Below are 23,146 nucleotides of genomic sequence, written 5' to 3'. Positions count from 1 at the left end.
CTTTTCTAGCTCATTAGATAATATATTTTTTTTAAAATCCGAAATGCTTTACAAAAGGTCTATGCATTATTTTTCTTGACCTTAAGCGCAAATAACATAGGCACTCCCCAGCTTACTAGTAATTGTTAAAAAATATATATCTACTATACTATATAGTATAGTAGATATATATTTTTTAACAATTACTAGTAAGCTGGGGAGTGCCTATGATTAAAACCTAAGAGTGACATGAGTGACTTTCAGTCTTGTCATAATATTTTTTTCTTATAAAGAGGTGGATAGAAGAGAACCCTACCAAATTTTCGCACCGAAACGTCGCATCGTAGATGGCAGTGTTCGAGGTCATGTGACAATCAAAATGTCCAACAATGATTCATTGTGCAAACGTGATTACGGTGATAAGATTATATTTCTTTTCGTTTGATAAAGAGTGTTTCACAGGATGAAGATATAGATGGAAGATAAACACCGAGAAAGTTTTATTCATGTAAGCATCATTTATATTATATGTCATTAATCACACATAAATGAACCTGTGCAATTATTAAGATTGCACAAAGCATGGCGAGGAATCTTCTGTCTAGTGATCTACAGCTGATCAAGGCTCTAGGGTTTATAGGTTTTACTTATCAGGGGCACATTTCACTAAATAATGTTGCAGTTATGATCCACCATTTCTGTTTTTCTGACATTAATCATAAAGAAGTAAGAATTAAATAAATGAACTACTTGCCATGATAACATTTAAATTTACTAGTCCAACTTGCTATTATTGAAAAGGTTCTTAGATAGATCTGATCCAAAACAAAATTTGCAAAATAATAAGGGCCAGGGAAAAGAAAAATACCTTTTAACTTCAAAAACGTGTACATGATGTCTTGACTGAACGTGCCCTATATAGATCACATAATTTTTGCTTCATATTGGACCCCAGAAATGATGAATACATCCAGCTTTTGTTTCCATAAAAACAGAGAAACTGGAGAGATGACCCATTAAGATCAAAAGTCAGCTGTATTTTATATGTTAATAATGATCGAAAAACTAAAATCTGTTCTAGTAAGACTGCATGGGATAATCTATCACTTAACACTTGCTTAATTGATGCATCATTCATTCATTGCATCCTTAATTATTAATACTGGTTACATAATAGATACACAAGCTTAAATTTCTATGCTATATCATCATAAAAAAGTTTCTATTCTTTACCAACAGCAACATATTCTTCACTTTGACTTTTTGATAAATAAAAATGAAAGTGGGAAAAACCCAAACACATCATATCATTAAAACTATACTTATGCCTTATGTCAGGGGAGCAGAAGTAGTTGTATGAGGGATATACCGGTACATGTAATAACTCGGGTTTTAAACTGATCACTCTGATGGGTTACATGCATTTTCTCTTGGCTAATTTGGACATCATGCCTGGATTGTTTACAAATAAAGAACACAAGAACAAAAATGAACCCTAAGCAGACAAAAATGAAAATCACTTTTACAGATAGCTACAGAATATGGTACATCTTTCTTCTTACTGAATTAGTTAATGTATCTCATTTTCTTGAATTTGGGAGTTTTTTTTTTCACATTTAGTCTTTTAACCCAGGTATTCTTGTTCTAGAACATCTGTAATAATTAATTTAGCTTAGAAATGAGGAGATTTAAAGATAAATGTATAGAACAATAAATATTGGGTGCATATTTTACTGTGAAACTTTTTTTAGTCTTTATCTTCGAGTCTATTCCTGCAGAAAGTACTTCGTTTGGAGTTTTTGACAACAGGCAAAAAGGCAATGAGAAATTAAGATGTTTTCTGAATTTTAAACCTAAGTAAAATAACAATGGAAAATGGATGCATATAATATTATTAAACAAACAAAGGTTTTCCTTATTTTCAATCTGTATATTTTTATGTCTTTCCCTACAGAAAGTACTTCGTATGGACTCTCCAACAGCAGACAATGAGAATGGCAGTAGTGGTGGATCTGAAGGGGTGGAGAAATTTGTGTTGGCAGTGGATATTGGTACCACCAGTTTACGAAGTCATATTTACAACAAACAAGGAAACATAAAAGGGGCCAGCAGTAAAAGGGTGAGACACGTCATTTTTGAAAACAGAGGGGAAGGGAGGAGTTGCGTGGACCTAAACCATAGAATTTTCTTTTTTTCTTTGAAATTTTTTTTGGCTTTTCATTGAATAAAGATTTCTCCTCCCATGAAAAAATCCTGATTCTGGTCATTAGCAATTTTCCACACCCCTTATGTACCCTGCCATTCACAGACAGTCTCTGAGATTAAATACTGTAACATCAAATCTTGAAAATAATGGGATATGATTTAGAATGACCAAAAGGTCATTTAATTACAATCTTGCATATCTATTTATGCATCCAGTTTAATAAACTGGGAGTTTTGGAATAAGGATAATGCATGCGACATACTTTTTTCTCCTGCAAGTTCACTGAAAATTATGATCTAGATTTCTTACCATCCTTACATGTATATAAGACAGAGTAATTGTGTATACTTTGATGTTAGGAAAATATTTTGAAAATTTCTGAATCTTCTAAGCCCATGAAAGATACACAATTAATAATTTTAATTATCATTGTAGATGAATAAGCTTATGTGCAACTATATGTGGAAAATGTTTCAGATTTTCATTATCTGAACTTTTTTCATTCAAGTGTTTTATTTCAAAAAATTATTTTTAGATACAACTTCTTCATCCTCAGCCTGGATGGTTTGAGATGGACCCCGATCTCCTGGTTAAACAAGTCATAGACAGTATCAAAGAGTCCATTAGAGGTTAATATTTTTTTTCCCAACATAATGTGTAGTGTTAATGTATATTATTAGGACCCCGCTCTGCTAGTGCCCTCTAGTGATCAGTCGATCCATGTCTGTCCATCTGTCCATCCAAAATCATTTGAGAATAGTTTCTCTCCCCATGCCCCAATTTGGATCATACTTAACCCATGGAGTACCTGGGGTAGAGGTTGTGTCATGAACTTGAACCAATTTTCGTATTCAAGGGTCAAGGTCAAAAAACACATCTGTGTAAAATCATTGACTAGAGCATATTTTCTATCCCTTTGTTTCAGTCTTGCTCAAATTTTACTCCTAAAGTTCTTGTGGAATAGGGGTGTGCAATGACCTGGAACTAATTTTCTACATTAAAGTTCAAGGTCATAGCAGATTTCTTTATGTAAAATCCTTGTCCTTAGCATATTTTCTCTCACCTTGGCCCAACTGGCCAACAATTCACCCATAGAGAGCTTGTGTGTGCTTCTTGAGAACCACTGGGTCAGAAAAAATGAAACTTGTGAGGCAGCTTCCTGAAATAGTGTAGAAGGTAGGGTGGAACCATACATACGGGATCAAACATGGAAATATGTAACCTGTATATGAACCTTTGCCCCATCTCGCTCATACATCATTCAAATAGTGCCTATGGGTGAAGATTTAAGTCAAAGGTCAAAGGTCAAACTCAAAATACAGCCTTTCATCCTAATGTCCTTTGCTAAAAGCAGGGCCCTTTGAGATGGTCACCATTTCAACGATATCTAGTTATATTATCCATTGTAATTTAAACAGATTTAATTTTTGAATACATCAGATTCTTTCAACACTGGCAACCCTTATTATCTGGAACTTAGTAACCCCCCTCCTCCCCTCCCCCCCCCCCCCCCCCAAAAAAAAAATTTAGATAATCGAATGATTCAAGATATCAAGTTTGAAATACAATATAGATAAAGTAGTTAGGACTTCCAAATCGCATATCCATGGTATTCAAGATATCAGTAATCTAGATAATGTAATTCAACTGTACTATGAAATGTACATATTGTACAGTTTTAATGTTATCAATATATTACATGCGTTATGTCTTCTCTTCCTCTAGCCGCAGGAATATCTGTCCATGATGTGGCTTGTATGGGTATAACAACACAGAGAAACACATTCCTAACCTGGGACAGGTTGGTTTTAATTCAAGTTTAGTACAATTTGGTTTCTATAAAACTGAAGGTATACACTGGTGTCAGAGCTTGAAATAAGAAAGAGGAAGTAAGGCCCATTTACATGTATGCTCCTTAAAGGGGCCTATAGTCACAGATTTGAAGTTAATATTTTCTCAAATTTTCTGTATAATATAATGTTTTATAGCATTTCACACGGAAATACTTTCACAACGTAAACTTTGTCCTTAATAACCCGGTGAAACATAAATGTTTTTGTAAATAGGGCACAAACTCTGTTATTGTTAATGTTTAGGTTTCACCGGGTGTGTTCAACTTGTTAAACTCTGCACACATCACTGAGTACGGACTGACAATACTGGTGAGTTGGTTTTGCTTTCTCACATTTCTATACTCTGAATTTTAAGGATTATAGTTTTAATACACAACAAGATTTCTACTTTTCTTCAGTATTAAGGATAAAGTTCACTTTGTGAAAGTGCAAGGATATGTGTCAATCAAACGCGTACCAGAATTTGTAGTTTCAATAATTTCCAGATAAAATAAGTTTCTGAACATGCTTTTATTATATTTCTGTGTGAAATGCTATAAGTCATGATATTGTACAGAACATTTGAGAAAATATTAACTTCAAATCTGTGTCTAGGCCCCTTTAATAAAAGCTGATCGTTTTTAGGTTAAAAATTTTTTTTTGATCATATATACGTGTCCAGGACAAGAGAAGTGGCATATTGCTTGATTTACGTTAAATTTTCTGATAATGTAATGCAGATAAAAATTTATGATAAGATGAGGTATGTATTTTGATTTTGACAAAGTTACATTAAATGTCATAAATCAGAATAATTTCCTTTTTGATAGAAATAAGAAAATATAAGAGTTTTGACTCAAACTTTGCTTTAAAAAAAGATTATTGTACATTTTCAAAATTGATACATGTACAATGATGAATTATATTATAAGCATATCATAAATCATTTTTAATGTGTGAAAGTTTCATTCTTTTCCTGCAGTTTTTTTTTTATTGCATTTAAAATTATGCTAACACACTTTTTACAACAGATTTTGTTTGATATTCTATGAATCCATTTTTTGGGGAAAATTATTTCTATCTCGTAGAAAAGTTTTTTTTTTTTTTTTTTTTTTTTTTATTAAGGAATTAATTATTAATTAACTTTTCTACGAGATAAAAAAAAGTCACGTGACATCTAAGGGTATGGCGGCTTAATTTGAGCTCCAGAGTTTTTGGTCAATTTAGGGCATTTTTAGAAGGATTTAATATTCGTACCTTGGTTTATTGTGTCCTTTTGTGCCTGGAGAGTGTTATTTGTGATATTTGTGCATATTTCTGCATTTACAATGCCGTCAGACACGAGAAGGAAAACCGGGCCAAGTTCTAAAAAACAGACTGAGGAGTGTTCACAGAAGAATCCAGGTAACACAAAGTCGCCTAGTTCTCCCAGTAAAAAAAGTGTGAGCGAACCGATAGAAGAAACAACCGTTAATCGGTCTATTGTTGACAGCTCTCAGTCTCGCTCTATTGATGACATTAAAACAACTGTTGAAGCTATAAGAAATGATCTATGGGAGGGTGATCAGAGCGTAATTTCAAAATTAAAATACGTTGCAGAACAAAGCGAGAGCAATTATGACGACATATCTTTGCTACGTCAAGAAAACACTCAACTGCGGAGAGAACTGGAATTACTACGGTCAGTTGTAATTCGAATGGACAGAAAAATGTCTCTTATGGAACACGAGGTTACGGATCTTAGGTCAAGGTCTATGCGAGACAATATCCTTATTCACAATTATCCTTACGAACCCAATGAGGACCTACCCACATCAATGCCAGTAACTTTTAAAGAACTTCTAGGGGTGGATGTTAGTTTTGTAAGGATTCATAGGAATGGGGCACGCCCACAATACAATTCTGACCGACCTGTATCCATTACTGCAAAGTTGACCGACCGTAGTAAAATTAACACAATTCTTTATGCTCAAAAGCTAAAGAAAATTGCCAAACAACCATTACCCTTCTTTATTACTACACAACAACCTGCATCCATTGTATCCGCTCGAAACAGGGTTTATGATACAGCAGAGTCTTTGCGCAGCCAAAACATCACTGTTAAGATTCAAAAGAATCAGATCATCTTGCCCAATGGCTCCAGTTATAAAGATGACATACCATTTCTATCAAATGCGGACGCCTTATTGGTAACGCCTGAAGAGACAGAACATCTAGACTCAGTTGAGACAAAAAACTCGGACCCCATCAAAAAGGACGGCTCGGAATTTATGGCTTTCGGTGCTCGAGTTAAGACTGTGGAGGATGTCAAGAATATGTACAGCAAGGTTTTAATAGATCCATATGCAGCAAGTGCAGATAATCGCATCTTAGTTTATAGATTTTCTACAGTAGATGGTACCGTGCACGAAAATTATCATGATGATTGTGAACATGGGGCAGGGCGCAGACTTTTGCGATACATGAGAGAAAATCAAATTCACAACACAGCTTTCGTCATTACAAGATGGATGGGCGAAGCCCATATTGGACCTCAAAGATTCGCAATCGTGGAACAACTAATAAACGAAGTCGCTAATTCCATGGAAATTTGACTTTTGAAGCCATATGCACGGTAATCTGACAGTACATAACTTTAACAATAATACAACTTAGTAAAGAACTATTATAATTGACATAATAGGCGTTTTATGAAATCTGGCCTTTATGATTTTGTAAATATGTTTTTCTTTTCATGAGAGAATACGAATATTAATGCCGTCTTCATTTCAAATTTTAAAATATTGAAAGTTGTGTTTAAAAAATCTTTATTTTTGTCAATAGAAATGCAAAAATCCGGATTTAAAAATAATTTCCGACTTGGAAAATATATTTGTAGTTTTCCGGAATTTAAATGTTCACTCTTTTTTGTTTATTATTTTATCTTCATGGCGGCATATCCGATATGATTTATTTTTATAAATTGTCTCTGCCCTTCCGACCAAATCTCTAACAAGTCCATATCTACCTCTCTATGATGCATGTGTCTTTATTACTAAACCCTTCTCCAATCTTCTCTTCTACCTTTAGAGCAACTTCTTTTCTGTTTCTCATTCTGCATGTTTATGAGTTAATGATGGTAAGTGAATGTTTGTCCAAGTGTTTTGCAACAGTTCAATTTCATATATCATGTCTGGTGTTACAGTAGTTTCAGCAAACTGTCAGGGTCTGCATGATTATAAAAAGAGAAAAGATGTACTCCAATATTATAAGCAATTTCAATGCAATATTCTGTGTCTACAAGATACTCATTTTACAAGTGATATGGAGAATGATATAAGAAATGAATGGGGATATGAGGCATATTTTAATTCTTTTTCATCAAAGTCAAGAGGTGTAGCTATATTTTTGAATAATAATTTTGAGCATAAGGTTCATAATAAAATATCTGATGATGCAGGGAATCTTTTGGCTCTAGATTTGACAATTGAAAACAAGCGTCTGAGCTTAATTACAATATATGGACCAAATGAGGATACACCCTCATTTTATGAAAGACTATCAGAAATTATAAAAGATTTATCAAATCAAGATGTTATTTTGGTAGGAGATTTTAATTTAGTTTTGGACCCAGAAAAAGATTATTTCAATTATCTTCACATTAATAATCCAAAGGCAAGAAGTAAAGTTTTAGAAATCATTTCTGATTACAATTTCAGTGATATTTATAGAGAAATGAATCCTGATGAAACAAGATATACTTGGCGTAAACCTTCCCCATGTAAACAAGCAAGATTAGACTTCTTTCTTATATCAAGTTCTTATTTAAATGGTGTTGAAGAAAGTAAAATTTTGAATAGTTATAAATCTGACCACTCACCTATATATTTAAAGATTAAATTAAATGAGCTGACACATGGAAAGGGTTTGTGGAAATTTAATAACTCACTTCTTCAAGATATTAAGTATATTGAAACAGTCAACAAAGTTATTCAGGAAACAAAAGAAAATTATGCATTACCTATATATTCTAAAGAATATATCAAAGATATATCACCTGCAGAAATTCAGTTTACTATAGATGATCAGCTTTTTCTTGAAACACTCTTAATGGAAATTAGAGGTAAAACCATTTCATTTTCTAGTTATATAAAGAAAAAAAGTAATGAGAAAGAAAAACAGCTAATGTCTGAAATTGAAAATCTGGAAAAAGACTATGATAAAAATATCCAAACAATTAATGATAAGAAAAAGGAATTGGAAAATATAAGAGACCACAAACTTATGGGAAATATCATAAGGTCTAGAGTAAAATGGATGAATGAAGGAGAAAAACCTACTAATTACTTTCTCAACCTTGAGAACAGACACTATACAAATAAAATAATCCCTAAATTGATTAAAGATGAATCAATAGATTCGGAAGTAACAAATCAGAGAGACATTCTTCTGGAAATTGAAAAATATTATAAAATACTCTATGAGGCTAATTCTGCGGTAACAGAAGTTGATTTAAGTGATCATACTTGGGATATTTCTGCAGAAAAACTTAGTGATACACAAAAGAATAGTCTTGAAGGGGAAATATCTTTGAATGAAGCATTACTAGTTTTAAAAAATATGTCAAATGATAAAAGTCCTGGAAGCGATGGCTTTACAACAGAATTCTTCAAAGTGTTTTGGAAACAGCTAGGTAATTTCATAGTAAGATCAATAAATTATGGTTATAAAAAAGGAGAGCTTTCTGTAACACAAAAACAGGGAATTATCACTTGTATACCTAAAGAAGGAAAAAGTAAATTTTTTATAAAAAATTGGCGCCCAATATCTTTACTAAATGTTGTCTATAAAATAGGTTCTGGCTGTATAGCAAGTCGAATGAAAAATATCTTGAACACAATCATAAGTTCAGACCAGACAGGTTTTGTACCCGGAAGATACATAGGTGAAAATACTAGATTAATTTATGATTTAATGCATTATACAGAAGAAAGAAATATCCCTGGATTGTTGTTAATGATTGATTTTGAAAAAGCTTTTGACACAGTTTCATGGAATTTTATTGATAAAGCTCTTACATTCTTTAATTTTGGGCCTTCTCTAAGAAGATGGATTTCAGTATTTCAATGTAATATTGTATCAGCTATCAATCAAGCAGGTCATTTATCCAATTTTTTTAAACTAGGCCGTGGCTGTCGTCAGGGTGATCCAATTTCACCATATTTATTTTTACTATGTGCAGAAATTTTAGCTTTAAAAATAAAAAATAACAAAAAAATTAAAGGTATTAAAATTGATGAGGAGGAATATTTAATGTCTCAATATGCGGATGATACGCTAGTTATACTAGATGGAACAGAACAATCCCTAAGAAACTGTATTGAAGAAATAAATAAATTTTATAAATTATCAGGACTTAAAATTAATCTCTCTAAGACACAAATAGTATGGATAGGAAGCAAAAAGTATTCAAATGAAAGATTACTTAATGAAATGAATTTCCAGTGGACAACACAATTTAAAGTATTAGGTATTTATTTTGACGTGGACTTAACTAGAATTCCAAAACTTAATTATGACAAAAAATTGGTTAAAATTAAGAATATAATACTACAATGGAGTAAAAGACGTACAACTCCCTTGGGTAGGATTTCACTTATTAAATCACTACTAATAGCACAGTTAAACCATCTCTTTATTGCTTTACCTTCACCTTCTGAATGTTTTGTTAAAAATCTAAATAACGTTATGTTTAATTTTCTATGGAGATCTAAAGTGGACAAGATAAAAAGAAAACAAATTACTCAAGAGTATAAGAGTGGTGGATTGAATATGATCGATATAAATAACTACATTAAGGGCTTAAAATCATCTTGGGCACAATAAAAAACTCAAAATTGACAATAAGCCCATTTTTTACTCTAAATGGTTTATCAATGGTGTAATATTTATTTCAGATTTGTTAGATGAACAGGGAACTTTTCTAAAATTAGAAGAACTTCAAGCAAAATTTAATATAGAAACCAATTTTTTAACCTATGCAAGTCTACAGAAAGTTATAAAAGTAGCTATGGCTGTAGAAAAAGTAAACAAAGAAAGATCAAACCCAAAGCCCATTCTACCTTTTTATTTAAAATTATTCTGTTTAGCTAAAAAAGGAACAAAACCTATGTATAATATTTTGAATACAGAACATGTAGTACCTTTCTCAAAAGTGAAATGGAGTAAACATTTTGAAATTCAAGATTCCCTATGGGAAATGCTATACAAAATTCCTTTCCAATGTACAAAAAGTTCTAAATTACAATGGCTACAATTCAGAATAAATCAACATATCTTAGTTACAAATAAAATTTTATATAAAATGGGTTTGAAAGATACTAAATTGTGTAGCTTCTGTCAGACATGTGAGGAAACAATTTTTCATATTATGTGGGAATGCCAGAAGGTTCAAGAACTTATAAATAGTTTTACCATTCTTTGCGAAGCTCATAATATAGAATTTCCAATAGATAGTTGTACATTCATACTAGGAAACCCAATACCCAATAGTAAGGAATTAAATACAATACTGTTATGTATTAAATCATTTATATACAGAACTAAATGTCGTAATGAGGTTTTGAGATTACAAGGATTACGTGGAGATGTTAAAACATTACTATCTACCATGAAATATAGCGCAACAAAAAGTAATCAAATTAAAGAGTTTAATAATAAATGGAAAAATTGGCTTTCACTTATGTAAGACCCTGCAAATAGGCACTTAAAGATATTTTGCACAATCCTTGGACATACTCTTACCAGTACTTTAATGAACAGACATTTATCTTTGATCATGCTCTTCTTTTACCATTCTCAACCCCCTCCCCTCTCTCTCCTTCTTTCTTTCTCTCTCTCTCTCTCTCTCTCTCTCTCTCTCTCTATCTCTCAGTTGTCACAATTATAATTTTTTTTGTTTATTTGTTTATTATATTCATTAATGATATAATGTTGTAATCCAGATTATAGACATGTGTGTGACAATTGGTATTAATAAAAAAAAAAAAAAAAAAAAAAAAAAAAAAAAAAACTTTTCTACGAGATAGAAATAATTTTCCCCAAAAAATGGATTCATAGAATATCAAACAAAATCTGTTGTAAATTAATTAATTATCTCGTAGAAAAGTTAATTAATAATTAATTCCTTGACAATTTTTCGTAGAACAACTGGAAAACCATTTCACAACTTCATAACTTGGCAAGACTTGAGATCTAGGAACATTGTCAAAAGCTGGAATAATTCATTAAGAATGAAGGCAAGTTCATGTACTTTGTATGTATTTAATATGCATATTTCCTTGGAAAATCCTTTTTCTAGAGTTAATTTAATTGCTGTTTATTTTAAGATTTATGTTACTGTCGACCGTCTACAGTAAAATATGCTTATGGTAAAGGGCCAGTGATGAAAAATTTTGTTAATCGTTATAAACTTAACACACTATATCCATTAAGTGTACAATTCAGTTTCTTAAGTGTTAATTATGAATTGGCCTTGAATATTATAATGAATTATAAGTATTTTGCATTTTTGCTATAACTATGTTTTACTGTACTACATGTGAATTTTTAAATTTTCAGGCTTTAAATAATGGTTCCTCAATTCTACACATGTTCACCTGACAGAAAAGGTTCTTGTCAGCAAGTGTACTGAAATTCATGTCACAGCAGGTGAGACGATGCCATTTAATCATTTTTTCCCCTTTTTGATAAACATCTGAAGGAAATCTGTATGCATATATTCAATTTAAAGTCTGTCATTTTCAGTTTAAAAGTGTTTCATTGAAGTCCAGTACTTTTTACAGTAGTTTGTAGTGATTTCCATTGGCCATTCTTAGCATACCTAAATCCCTCATAATTTGTGGCTTTCTTTTTACTTGTAGAAGAAAAAAATTGAATTTACTGATCAACTTTTGTACATGTTTTTATGATTGTGCATTAGTTTACAATCCTCTCAGAATTTTACAATGTAGAAAGAATTTTTAATATACATGTATTTTAGATTTACATACTGTAAGTTTGAATTAAACAGAAAGTTGAAAGGTACGTGATGCATTGAATGGACAGTAAAAAATGATTCTGTCATTTCTCTCTCTTTTAGGTTACAATGAGGTTGATCTGGGTTTTAGAAAATGTGGAAGAGGTAAGGTCATAAACTGCATAAAAAAACTATAATTCCCTAATCTGTGAAGTACAGTGGAACCTTGTTATCTCGAACTTGATGGGACCAAGATTAAACTTCGAGATATCCAAGGAATTGAGATAATGAGGGTGAAATACAGACAAAAAAAGTTGTTGGGACTGCCAATGTCCTGGTATTCGAGATAATGAAGTTAACTGTACATGTACTTGTAATAGTGTAATACCAGATGCTACAAAATTGTTTGTTTATTTGTTTTATATCCCTTCCAGAGTTTTACACTTATGTTGGGATGCAAAATTAAAATTTTGTATCTAAGCTTAAGCAAATAAACTTAGGTCAAAAAAAAAGAGAATCAAGGAATCAGAAAAAAATATATAGTCTTATCTGTGTTTTTACTTTAAAAATTGTAATTTTAAACAAGGTATGTTTGTGAAATTTGTCAATGATATCTCATAGTTTTTTATCTCTGTGTAAACTGAATTTACTGTACTTAGTCTAAAATATGAAGAAATAAAAATTGATACCTGATCATGCTGATTCAGAACTTTTCAGGTACTAGTAGTTTTACATGTTCTGAAATTTAATATACATATACATGTACATGCATATTTAATATACACATGTACGTGCATATTGAATTTTATTGGATTGTTAGCAAAATACATGTATCTTTAGTACACTGAACTGATTGAGAAACAATTTGTAGGTAACAGTTAATGCTTTTTTTCACTCATACAAAAATGAATTCACATGTATTTGAAAAATTCTATTTTCCATGTAGCTGAGAGCCAAGTTAGCTGTAAATGAGGTGTGCCTAGGTTGTATAGAAACATGGTTGTTATATAAATTGACAAAAGAAAAGCTTATAGTGACTGACTACTCCTGTGCAAGTGGAACAGGGCTGTTTGATCCCTACCAGGTATGTCATTTGTTCTTTTACCTTAAGTACAGTCAAACCTCGTTATCTCAAACTCAATGGGACTAAGAAAAACTTCGAGATATCCAAGGATTCAAGATAACCAGGGTAAAATACTTAAAGAATAAGGGGTTGGTACTTCCAGATCACTTCTACATATCCATAGTATTTGAGATATCAGTGTTTGAGATACCGAAGTTCAATCTGTATATTATGTCAAAAAGAGAGACGTTAAATTCTATAATAAAAAACCTACTCTTTGTATTGTCACACAATGTCAGCAAATTAGATTTAATATTTGCAGCCTTGTTAATAATTTGATAAAACTGTTGTATTCAAGATTGACAGTTAGATATACCTGACTAAAACTATGTAATGTTCTGAAATTATTTTCAGTGTTAACAATAATGCACTGTAAAAAAGACTTGCACGTAGTTTGTTCTTGAAAGCCTTTTATGCTACTGGAAAAGCGGAAACTTTGATGACATGGAAATGTTGGCGAAATTGCAGAATAAGTGAAAAAACATCAAAGTTACCATTCATCAACCTTGACATTCTTGTTAAAGAGTACTGTTAAAGTTTTCACTCGTCATGTTTCTAAAATATTGAAATTGTCAAACTTTCATCCTTTCAATATAACCATGTTATCTAACTATAGCTGCACTGATTTGTACATACATCTGACAGTGTTCATAATATGTATGCATATGTTTTGTTTTCAGTTTGAATGGAGCACCATTGTATGTAACTTGTTGAACATTCCTATGGAAATTTTACCCGAGATCCGAGACACCAGGTATTAACAGTAAGAAAGGGGCTCAGTGTTTTATACATTGTAAGAAGAGAAGTCTGTGTATATGTCCTGTAAAAAATCCAGTTTTGAAATATTTCAAAATTAAATTTATTGTAATTTTTTAAGGACTAATGATTTTTTTGTTAGCTCTACTGGAGCTTATGCAATTGTAAGGTGTCCAGGGTTTTCCCTAAGTATTGAAATAGCAAGAAACATTAAAGAGGTAGAAAGGGGTTTGGGGTTCCTCCCCCAACAGGGAGTTGAGGGGGAATACCAGAATAACCGGGGGATTACATCATTATAGGCGGGGAATTTCCCTGGCCCCTGGGTCTTAGGGACAACCGTAGGTGTCTGTCTGTCCGTCTGTCTGTAAGCAGTTTTTTTTCTCAAAACACTACTCCCCATACAGTTTTGGTCCAATTTCATTAAAACTTGGTACACAAGTAGACTACACTAAGATACATCATTCTATTTATGGGTTTTGATTTTGATAAATGATGTAACCATGGTTACTAAAAAGGAAATTCTTTCAAAATGATATTCCTTATACTAAGATTATTCTAAGATGCATATACATTCTATACATCAGTTTTTGATTTTGGCAAATTATGTTGCCATAATACTGAAAATAGAAAATTCTTGGAAATTCTTTTTAAAATGCTACTCCTCCAACAGTTCTATACTACAGAAAGAAATTCCTGAGTGTGAAATTCTTACAAAACATTACTCCCCCTACAGTTTTGGTCGGATTTCAATTAGACATGGTACACATTCAAGAAGCCTATACTAAGATATATCTTTGAAATCTTTATTATAAGTACACGCCAGTAGAGTTAGAGTCTCCTCAGATACTTCTGGTTTAACCCACTCACAGTTTTAAATAGTAAATACATTGTACTTTTTATGTGCAGGTTGATTATATAATAGTTTTTAAATAGTAAATACATTGTACTTTTTATGTGCAGGTTGATTATATAATAGTTTTTAAATAGTAAATACATGGTACTTTGTATGTGTGGGCTGCTTATGTAATTACTTGCGTAATAGGTTAGTTTATCATGGTATGAACTGTTGCTCATTTTTTTTATTGCTGTAGTGGAGATTTTGGAACCACAGATCCAGCAATATTTGGGGCAGCCATTCCCATTACTGCAGTAGTAAGTATTTATTTTTCAAAAGAATATAAAAATCTTTTAACAATCTTCTGAACAGCGGGGCTAAAGTAATTCTGGTGAGCATTGTGGCCCATGTGCCTCAGGTTACTTTATATATAATCAAGAATGGAGAAGAATCTTTTGATTTCAAAGGTCAAGATCAATTCTAAATGGAATATTTTCAAAAAAGCCCATTTTAAAATGCTTGATACAAAATTTTAAATACATATCATGAAGCCTAGCTTAATATTCATTTCACAATTGAAAAGGATCCCTATAAATTCCGAAGCCACTTGCTCTGCAAGGTCAAAATTATTGATAAAAAAAACAAACAAACTGCAGGCCCTTTTTGACTTTGTCAGCTAGTGGTCAATAGTGATTTCAAATTCAGAAACACATTCTAATTTCTGAGAGGAACAATACTGTACATTCCTAAATGTACGCGAGAAATTAATTATCACGTAAAGCACGCCTCGCGAAATAAAATTACTTGCTTTTATTTTTATGGTGCTGAAATCAGTGTAAAATCTCTTGATCAACCGTCCACTCGCGAATTATTGTTCTCACGATTTGACGTCAAAGAGCCATTTCGCGAAAATAAGTACCCGGTACTCGCGAAAAATAAGGAATCTACATTACTTCATGTATACACAGGGTTTAACAGTGATCCTTCTTATCATGTAGGTTTCTGATCAGACCGGGGCATTGTTTGGGGAGTGCTGTTTTGAAGTTGGAGACATCAAATGCACCATGGGAACAGGGACTTTTCTTGATTTGAATTGTGGAGACACACCTCATGCCTCTGTTGGAGGTAAAAGAAGAATCTAAACAATGTTCTTTCTAGAAGATCAAAATCCTGAACTGGCATTCAGTGGAACATTTCTTGAAATTGTTTTAGAAATACAGAGAAGTCTGATGTAAACTTTAGATGGACTTTACTTACCTTTTAGGACTTTATCCTATAGTGGGTTGGAAAATAGGAAATGAGACAACATTTGTAGCAGAGGGGAGCATAACAGACACTGGTTCCATCATAGAATGGGCTAAATCATTAGGTAAAGTGAAATAATCAGGAAAATAAAATTTAATGCTTACTTATGATAAGTATCTACCCAGACTTGAAGTGAAACTTTTGTTTTATACAGTACTTTAAGAGTAAAACTCACTTTATTTGTATTTACAATTTCATAGGTTTTGTGGATGATGTAGGAGACACAGCTAAAATAGCGGAAAGTGTCCCAGGTAAGTTCAGAACATGTTACAGCTAAAACACGCTTATAGAATGAACACGCTTATAATGAATTGATGCTTACAGTGAAGTAATTTTCATTTTGTGCAACTTTAAATTATATTTTAACATGAACAGCTTTAATGAATTAGGCTTATAACGAAGCAAAATTGTCCATCCCTGACACTTCATTATAAGCGTGTTTTACTGTATTTCTCTATTCCTGTTAACTTGTTTTGTATACATCAACAGTGTAAAGCAAAAGGAATTAGTACCTATAGCATTATAGTTTCGAAGAAATTGATTAAAGTGAAATGGCTTAGATTGTGGAAGCATCTGTACTAACAGTTTGATGAAACCATATTTTGATTGTTGTGTCCCTGTCTCCCTGATGTAGAATTTAGTGAAGACCAAGTTGTCCCTAATGTAGGCTGTAGTGCAGAGAAGAATTGAAACAAAAACTTGTATTGTCAGTACTGTCTGTTTGTTGTAAGGTGTACCAGTACTTTGTTGTGATGTAACTTTGTTTTCATGCCCTGTTTGTAGATAGTGACGGGGTCTATTTTGTTGGAGCCTTCAGTGGATTACAGGTAGGAATGACCGTGCCTGCACTGCTACAAGTCGAGGGTAAAAAAAAAATTTGCTTTATCTTGCTTGAAGTTTACACTGTTGGGAGCACGACACATAAATACCGGTAATATGAGCTCATGCATTGGCAGAAATTATATACACTGTACATGTTCTATATTTGAATCCATGTCACTGTACATATTTAATTACTTAAGTTTATGATATTTTCTGTAAATTTTTTTTCAGGCCCCTATTAATGATGATAAAGCAGTGACTACTCTGATTGGGTTGAAACCCACCACAACCAAAGCTCACATAGTCCGAGCACTCCTAGAAAACTTGGCATTCAGGGTTAAATTACTCTATGAAACCATCTTATCAGAGACCAAAATTCCTCTGTCCCATATCAGGTAGAAACTCCACATTTTAAATTCAAGGGAGCCGACTGGGGTTTTATTGTGTGAAAACTACTATAGAGAAACTCTTTAATTTTACACCATATGTACCTTACACTGACTTCAGAATATATGCCAAGTTTAGTGAAAATCTACCGTCTGCTTATTTTTTGGGGACCATCTCAAAATACAGGTTCATTTACTAATAGAATTACATAGGAAATTACCATTTTTTTGCACTTCAGAGCAAATTATACAAATGCTACTATAGATATTTTGCTCAAATTATATTATTTGAAGGGTAATACTATATTGTACATTTTATGTAAGAAACACAAAATTATACCATCTGGTTTCCAGAGGAGGCATCTCAAAATGTCGAAATTCATGATATTTTCCTGTTTTTATGGAGTACAACAAAACTTGACAGATACTTTGTATACAGATTTAAATAAAAAATAATGAAAATGATTGTGAGATTCTCAATTTCCTATGCTTGAAATTTCAAGAACATCTATTTCATACTTTTAATTTGATGACATAATTATTGACCCCGCTTAAAGAACTTCGGTTATTCATAACGTCAAAAACACAACTATTACATGTATGACGTCTATCTACCCATCCTTTGAAAAATCATTTAAAAAATCAGTTATATAAGAATGTAATTAGATTTTTTAACCTGAGATTTCCTAAAATTGTTACATTTTATAAATTATGTAAAAATAGTTGCTTTAAAAGAGTAAATACGCTTTATTTTACTATGCTGTGTGAAGTATTGTGCAATGAAAACCCCACTCGGCCCCTTAAGTGTGTTACATTACATGTTCTTGTATATTATGTGGAAATCATAGATTTAATTAAGTCTATGTTGTTTTTTTTGCCCAGAAATGGTACATGTACAGGTATTTTTTCAGTTTTTATATTTATTAAAGTTACTTTCCTTGTTCAGAGGAGTCTGTCAGTCTCGTATTATGTCTCCCCTTCCAGGGGAGACATTGTTTTTGTCGATTTTCTTCTTCTTCTTCTTCTTCTTCCTCTTCTTCATCCAAATTTTGTCCAGGCCGTAACTTTAATACCCTTTGACATTAAGACTTCAAACTTGGAACATAGATAGATGACATTGAGAAGGAGTGCACGCCACCAACATTTTTGACCTTGACCTATTTATAAGGTCAAGGTCAATCTTTTACATCAAAATAAAGTTCAGCCCATAACTTGAGATCCCTTTGATATTAGGACTTCAAACTTGTAACATCGGAAGAAGACCTTGAGACAAAATGCACTGCATTAGAATTTTGACCTTGACCCATTTCTGCCTTCAAGGTCAAATAGGGAAAAAACACGATTTGACCATAACTTGAGAACCTTTTGACATTAAGACTTCAAACTTGGAACATGCAGAGGTGGTGTAAAGGAGGGATGCATGCCACCAAAATTTTTGACCTTGATTCAATTATTATAAGGTCAAGGTCAATCTTTTACATCAAAATAGAGTCCAAACCATAGCTTGAGTACCCTTTGATATTAGGACTTCAAACTTGTAACAAAGAAAGAAGACATTGATACAAGATGCAACACACCAAAACCTTGACCTCTTTTCTTCTTCAAGGTCAAATAGGGTAAAAACTTGATTAGACCATTACTTAAGAATCCTTTGTTATAAAGACTTCAGACATGGAACATGCAGAAGTGGTATGAAGGAGGATGCATGCCACCAAAATTTTTGACCTTGATCCAATTATTATAATGTCAAGGTCAATCTTTTACATCAAAATAGAGTCCAGGCCTTAGCTTGAGTACCCTTTGATATTAGGACTTCAAACTTGTTACATAGAAAGAAGACATTGTTACAAGATGCAACGTTTCAAAATTTTGACCTTGACCCCTTTCTTCAAGGTCAAATAGAGAAAACATGACTAGACCATAACTAGAGAACCCTGACATTAAGACTTCAAACTTGGAACATGGAGAGGTGGTATAGAGGAAGGGTGAATGGCAACATTTTTTCACCTTGACCTATTAATAAAGTCAAGGTCAATCGTTTACATGAAAATATAGTCTAGGTCATAACTTGAGAACTTTTTGACATTAAGATTTCAAACTTGGAACAAGGAAAGACAACATTAAGACTAAATGCACTGCATCAAAATATTTGACCTTGACCACTTTCTTCTAGGTCAAATTAAGAAAAACACGACCAGACCATTACTTGAGATCTGTTTGACATGAAGACTTGAAATTTTGTACACAGAATTTGAGTTGAGATGCACTGCATTATTATTTTTGACCCTGATCATATATTTGCACTCGTTAATGTTGGTAAAGGGGAGACATGTGTTTTTTTGTAAAAAAAAACAATACCCACTAGTTTTAAAATAGTTTTGATGGGGTTTCCATTTAATTGCATCATTCTGAAAAAGTTGCATGCAGAAATATACATATTTAACAAATTGAATTACACAGAGTGTAAAACTAGAATCAATTTATATTTTATTTGTAATAACTACACTAATGATTACCATTCTATAGATATTTATGAAAAACATATATTACATATTTATAATAAAAAAAAAGTATTTATAACAATATATTTACTACTGTACAACTACATTGCATGTCAAACAAAAACTACTCTACGAGTACTACACACCGTCTGAGGATATCTTCAATTATGGCTTTAAAAGACTACTGTGTAATTACATCAAGGATATATTGCTCAAAAACATGCTTTTTAATGAAAAATACATCTGAGATGTTTCTTTCAGGGCAGATGGGGGTGTGTGCAATAATGATTTCCTCATGCAGATGATAGCTGACTTCACCAATCAGACAATAGATAGAGCCAAACAGAGGGCCAACATGACAAGTCTAGGGGCAGCATTCCTAGCTGGGCTAGCGAAAGGTATTTATCTGTATATTTATTAACTGGAATAATTTTGTTCCACTTTTATTTTTCATATTTGAAAATTTCACTTCTCATGGTGTTAAGTTTTATTTGACTAACAGGAAGAATAAAAAGCTCATGCTTACATGTACAGTGAAATTTGGTTATGAAGAACTTGCTTATAAGGAAATTTCAGTTAAAGGAAACATTTTACATTCACTATGTTCTTTATATGGATAAAAAGAAATTCACTAATGGGGAATTAAAATTCAAGGTTCCAGTGACTTTTTTATAACCAAGTTTTACTATGCAGTCATATATATATAATAATGTTACTTTGGTTAAAAAATTACCAATGTGAAATTAAACCAATGTAATATTTCATCTCTTGGAATACCTTGTCATTTGGTAAAAAAAAATTAAAAGTCAATGATTTTTTTCTTTGCAGCTGCTTTTTGCTTCTTTTTTTCATTAAAGAATATACCAATTTTCTTTTCCATTTTTTTTGTTTGGACTTAAGATGGCTTTGCTGTCAATGTACAGAAATGAATACATGTAGTAGTTTACAGCAAAATTTTCCCTCTCCTTGCAGATTTCTTGAACATTTATCTTGTAACTGCAAAAAAATTTGTTGAAGTTCACAGTATTGAAAATCTTTATTTATGACACAGAAAGTTTTATAAATATTTTTTTTTTGTCTGGATGCTGATATTTGTAAAAATACTAGAAACACGCACATTGATCCTTAAATGCCTTTCAGTGTACATCATCATATATTTTGAAATTTTTTCCCCTCTGCGTGATTTAGGGATATGGAAGAATAAGTCGGAATTGAGGGAAATCCGTGAATCAGAGACTGTGTTCACAGCAGAAAAAGATGCCTGGCCAGCGTACAAGGACAGATTTGTGCAGTGGGAGAAGGCAGTCCATCGTTCACGGGAATGGTACAGTTAACAAAAGAAGACTTACTGCTCTCCCTGAACACTTTGTAAACCCCTTACAAATATATTGAAAATCTATGCAGTTCTTGACTATAAATGGGAATATTATATTAATGATGGTAAAAAAAAAAAGAATAATTCTATGATAGGCGTATTTTAAAATTCTCAAGAAAAGTGATATTTTTTACTTATATTTTAAAAGATATATTTATTTTGCTATATGATAACTACTTGTTTGCTGGTATAGTTTATTTGACCCCCCCCCCCCCCCCCTCCCCCCACCATCAATGAAGTTGATAGCTACCTTGTCATTTTAAAATATTTAATTACTACAACCCAAAGAGTCATTTATTTTAAAAAAAATATTTTATCAACAACCTTTTTAAGAGCTTAACAACCTTGTTGTGTTTTAAAGTATTTACTGTTGACAAGCATGTGCCATATAAGATTTCTGGGGTTATTGAAAGAACAAATTAAGTCTATGATATCCATATATTCATATGTTCATAGATACAGTTGAAAGGTCAGAGTTATATTACCATGACACTTGAATATATATAGTCATACCAGTATATGTACATATATGTATACTATTTTATGCTAATAATTAACCAGGATTAGATTTTAAATCAATTTCCTTTACAACTTTTATTATGTGTTTGAACTGCTCCTTTGATGCCCCATGTGTACAACTGTAAATTGTGACAGGGTATACTCCCATTTTATGGTGCCTTCATAATTAGCTCACCTGAGCCAAAGGCTTTTCTGATCAGAATTCATTTGTTTGCATTGTCATTGTTTTAAACTTTTCAGATTTTCTTCTTCTTCAGAATTAAGGTCAATTTTAATCAAATTTGGTCTAGAATATCTTTGGGTAAAAGGGATTCAAGTTTCCTCAAATGAAGGGCCACTCCCTTTTTCAATATTATAAAGAAATATGGACAATTTAAGGGATCATTTGAAGAAAAAAAATTCTCTCGAGTCACTAGCCAGAAAAGAAACTTACGTGAATTAAAGCTTTTATAATGTAGATTTTGATTTGTTCAAATCATGCCTTCCTGGGGCCACAGTAGGCAATTAAAGTTTTACATGAGTGTATAAAGGAAATTTTTCATATGTAGCAGAGCTACTCTGAATTGAATCAATATGCAAGCATTATCAAGTTGTGTGTAATCAAGTTTTTTGAAATCATAGACCCTGGGGTTAAGTTGGGGCTTAAAAGTTAATGCATGTTTACAGGTAGCTGCAATAATGTAGCCCTCTCCAAATTTTTTTTTTTTTTTTTTTTTTTTTTTTTTTTTGGGAGAGGGCTACAACTCCTTAGGATCTCCGTAGTGGTGCAAGTGCGGGAGTGATTCACTACCACACAGATTTCGGCTCAAATTATCAGTAAGTGGGTATTTTGTTAACATATCTTACCTGAACTCATAAAATGTAGTTATGCAGGACATGAATTGATCCAAAAATACACAGAACAATCCGTATATCGGTTATTTTTCATGTATGTCAACATCACAACTTGAATTTATCCGCCATGTTTACTGACCTTGATCGATTTTATTTTGGGACAACCAATGAGAATTTGGGATCTAGGGGAGCGGATCTGTATGGATTTCCCTTATTATAAGCATAAATATCACTGTTTATGATAAAAATATCACATGGAATGCTTTTATTTATCGATGTTTAGTTATATCATACAACACAAACATTTATCAACACCGACATTTACATTATCAAGTGATTCTAAATTTCAAGCGCAAGTCTCAGTACATCACGCGAGAACTGTCATGGCTGAACGACTGGAAAACATGCAGATTTATTTTACTTGAGTTTTCACGTATAAAGGGCTATGATGTTGATAGTGAATAAAAATTCTGTCTTATTGGAAGTAAGTTGAATGCAAAAACAATTTATTTTGCCTGCAGTCGCCCGTATCTAAAAAATATATTTGCACCATTATGGAGATGCAGTGGAATTGTAGCCCTCTCCTGAAAATATCAGATTAAAAAAATCGGAGAGGGCTACATTATTGCAGCTAGTTTACAGGGAAACAGATTTAAAAAAAAAAAAACTCTTATGGA

The 23,146-nt window shown here is 32.3% G+C and overlaps 2 protein-coding genes across 2 annotated transcripts; both read left to right on the top strand.

Moving 5' to 3' along the window:
* Nucleotides 1–377: 377 nt before the first annotated feature.
* On the top strand, nucleotides 378–21,233 carry LOC133180280 (putative glycerol kinase 5). The gene is given in 17 exon segments (XM_061314823.1): nucleotides 378–487; nucleotides 1,934–2,098; nucleotides 2,721–2,814; nucleotides 3,911–3,986; nucleotides 11,201–11,294; nucleotides 11,617–11,706; nucleotides 12,137–12,178; nucleotides 12,960–13,097; nucleotides 13,817–13,890; nucleotides 14,984–15,044; nucleotides 15,726–15,852; nucleotides 15,992–16,096; nucleotides 16,233–16,283; nucleotides 16,816–16,859; nucleotides 17,086–17,249; nucleotides 20,003–20,139; nucleotides 20,930–21,233. Coding segments are annotated over 17 exon segments (1,641 nt in total). The 5' UTR covers nucleotides 378–454; the 3' UTR covers nucleotides 21,076–21,233.
* Nucleotides 5,346–6,611, top strand: LOC133180121 (protein IMPACT homolog). Its single transcript, XM_061314697.1, has one exon. The coding sequence runs from the start codon at nucleotides 5,346–5,348 to the stop codon at nucleotides 6,609–6,611; it is 1,266 nt and encodes a 421-aa protein (XP_061170681.1).
* Nucleotides 21,234–23,146: the final 1,913 nt, after the last annotated feature.

This window comes from Saccostrea echinata, unplaced genomic scaffold (assembly GCF_033153115.1).
Source record: "Saccostrea echinata isolate AGI-Se365-2 ecotype Australia unplaced genomic scaffold, CSIRO_AGI_Sech_v1 ptg000006l, whole genome shotgun sequence".
Classification (NCBI taxonomy): domain Eukaryota; kingdom Metazoa; phylum Mollusca; class Bivalvia; order Ostreida; family Ostreidae; genus Saccostrea; species Saccostrea echinata.
The sequence above is the reverse complement of the archived record's forward strand: the minus strand, read 5'-3'. Positions and strand labels throughout refer to the sequence as shown.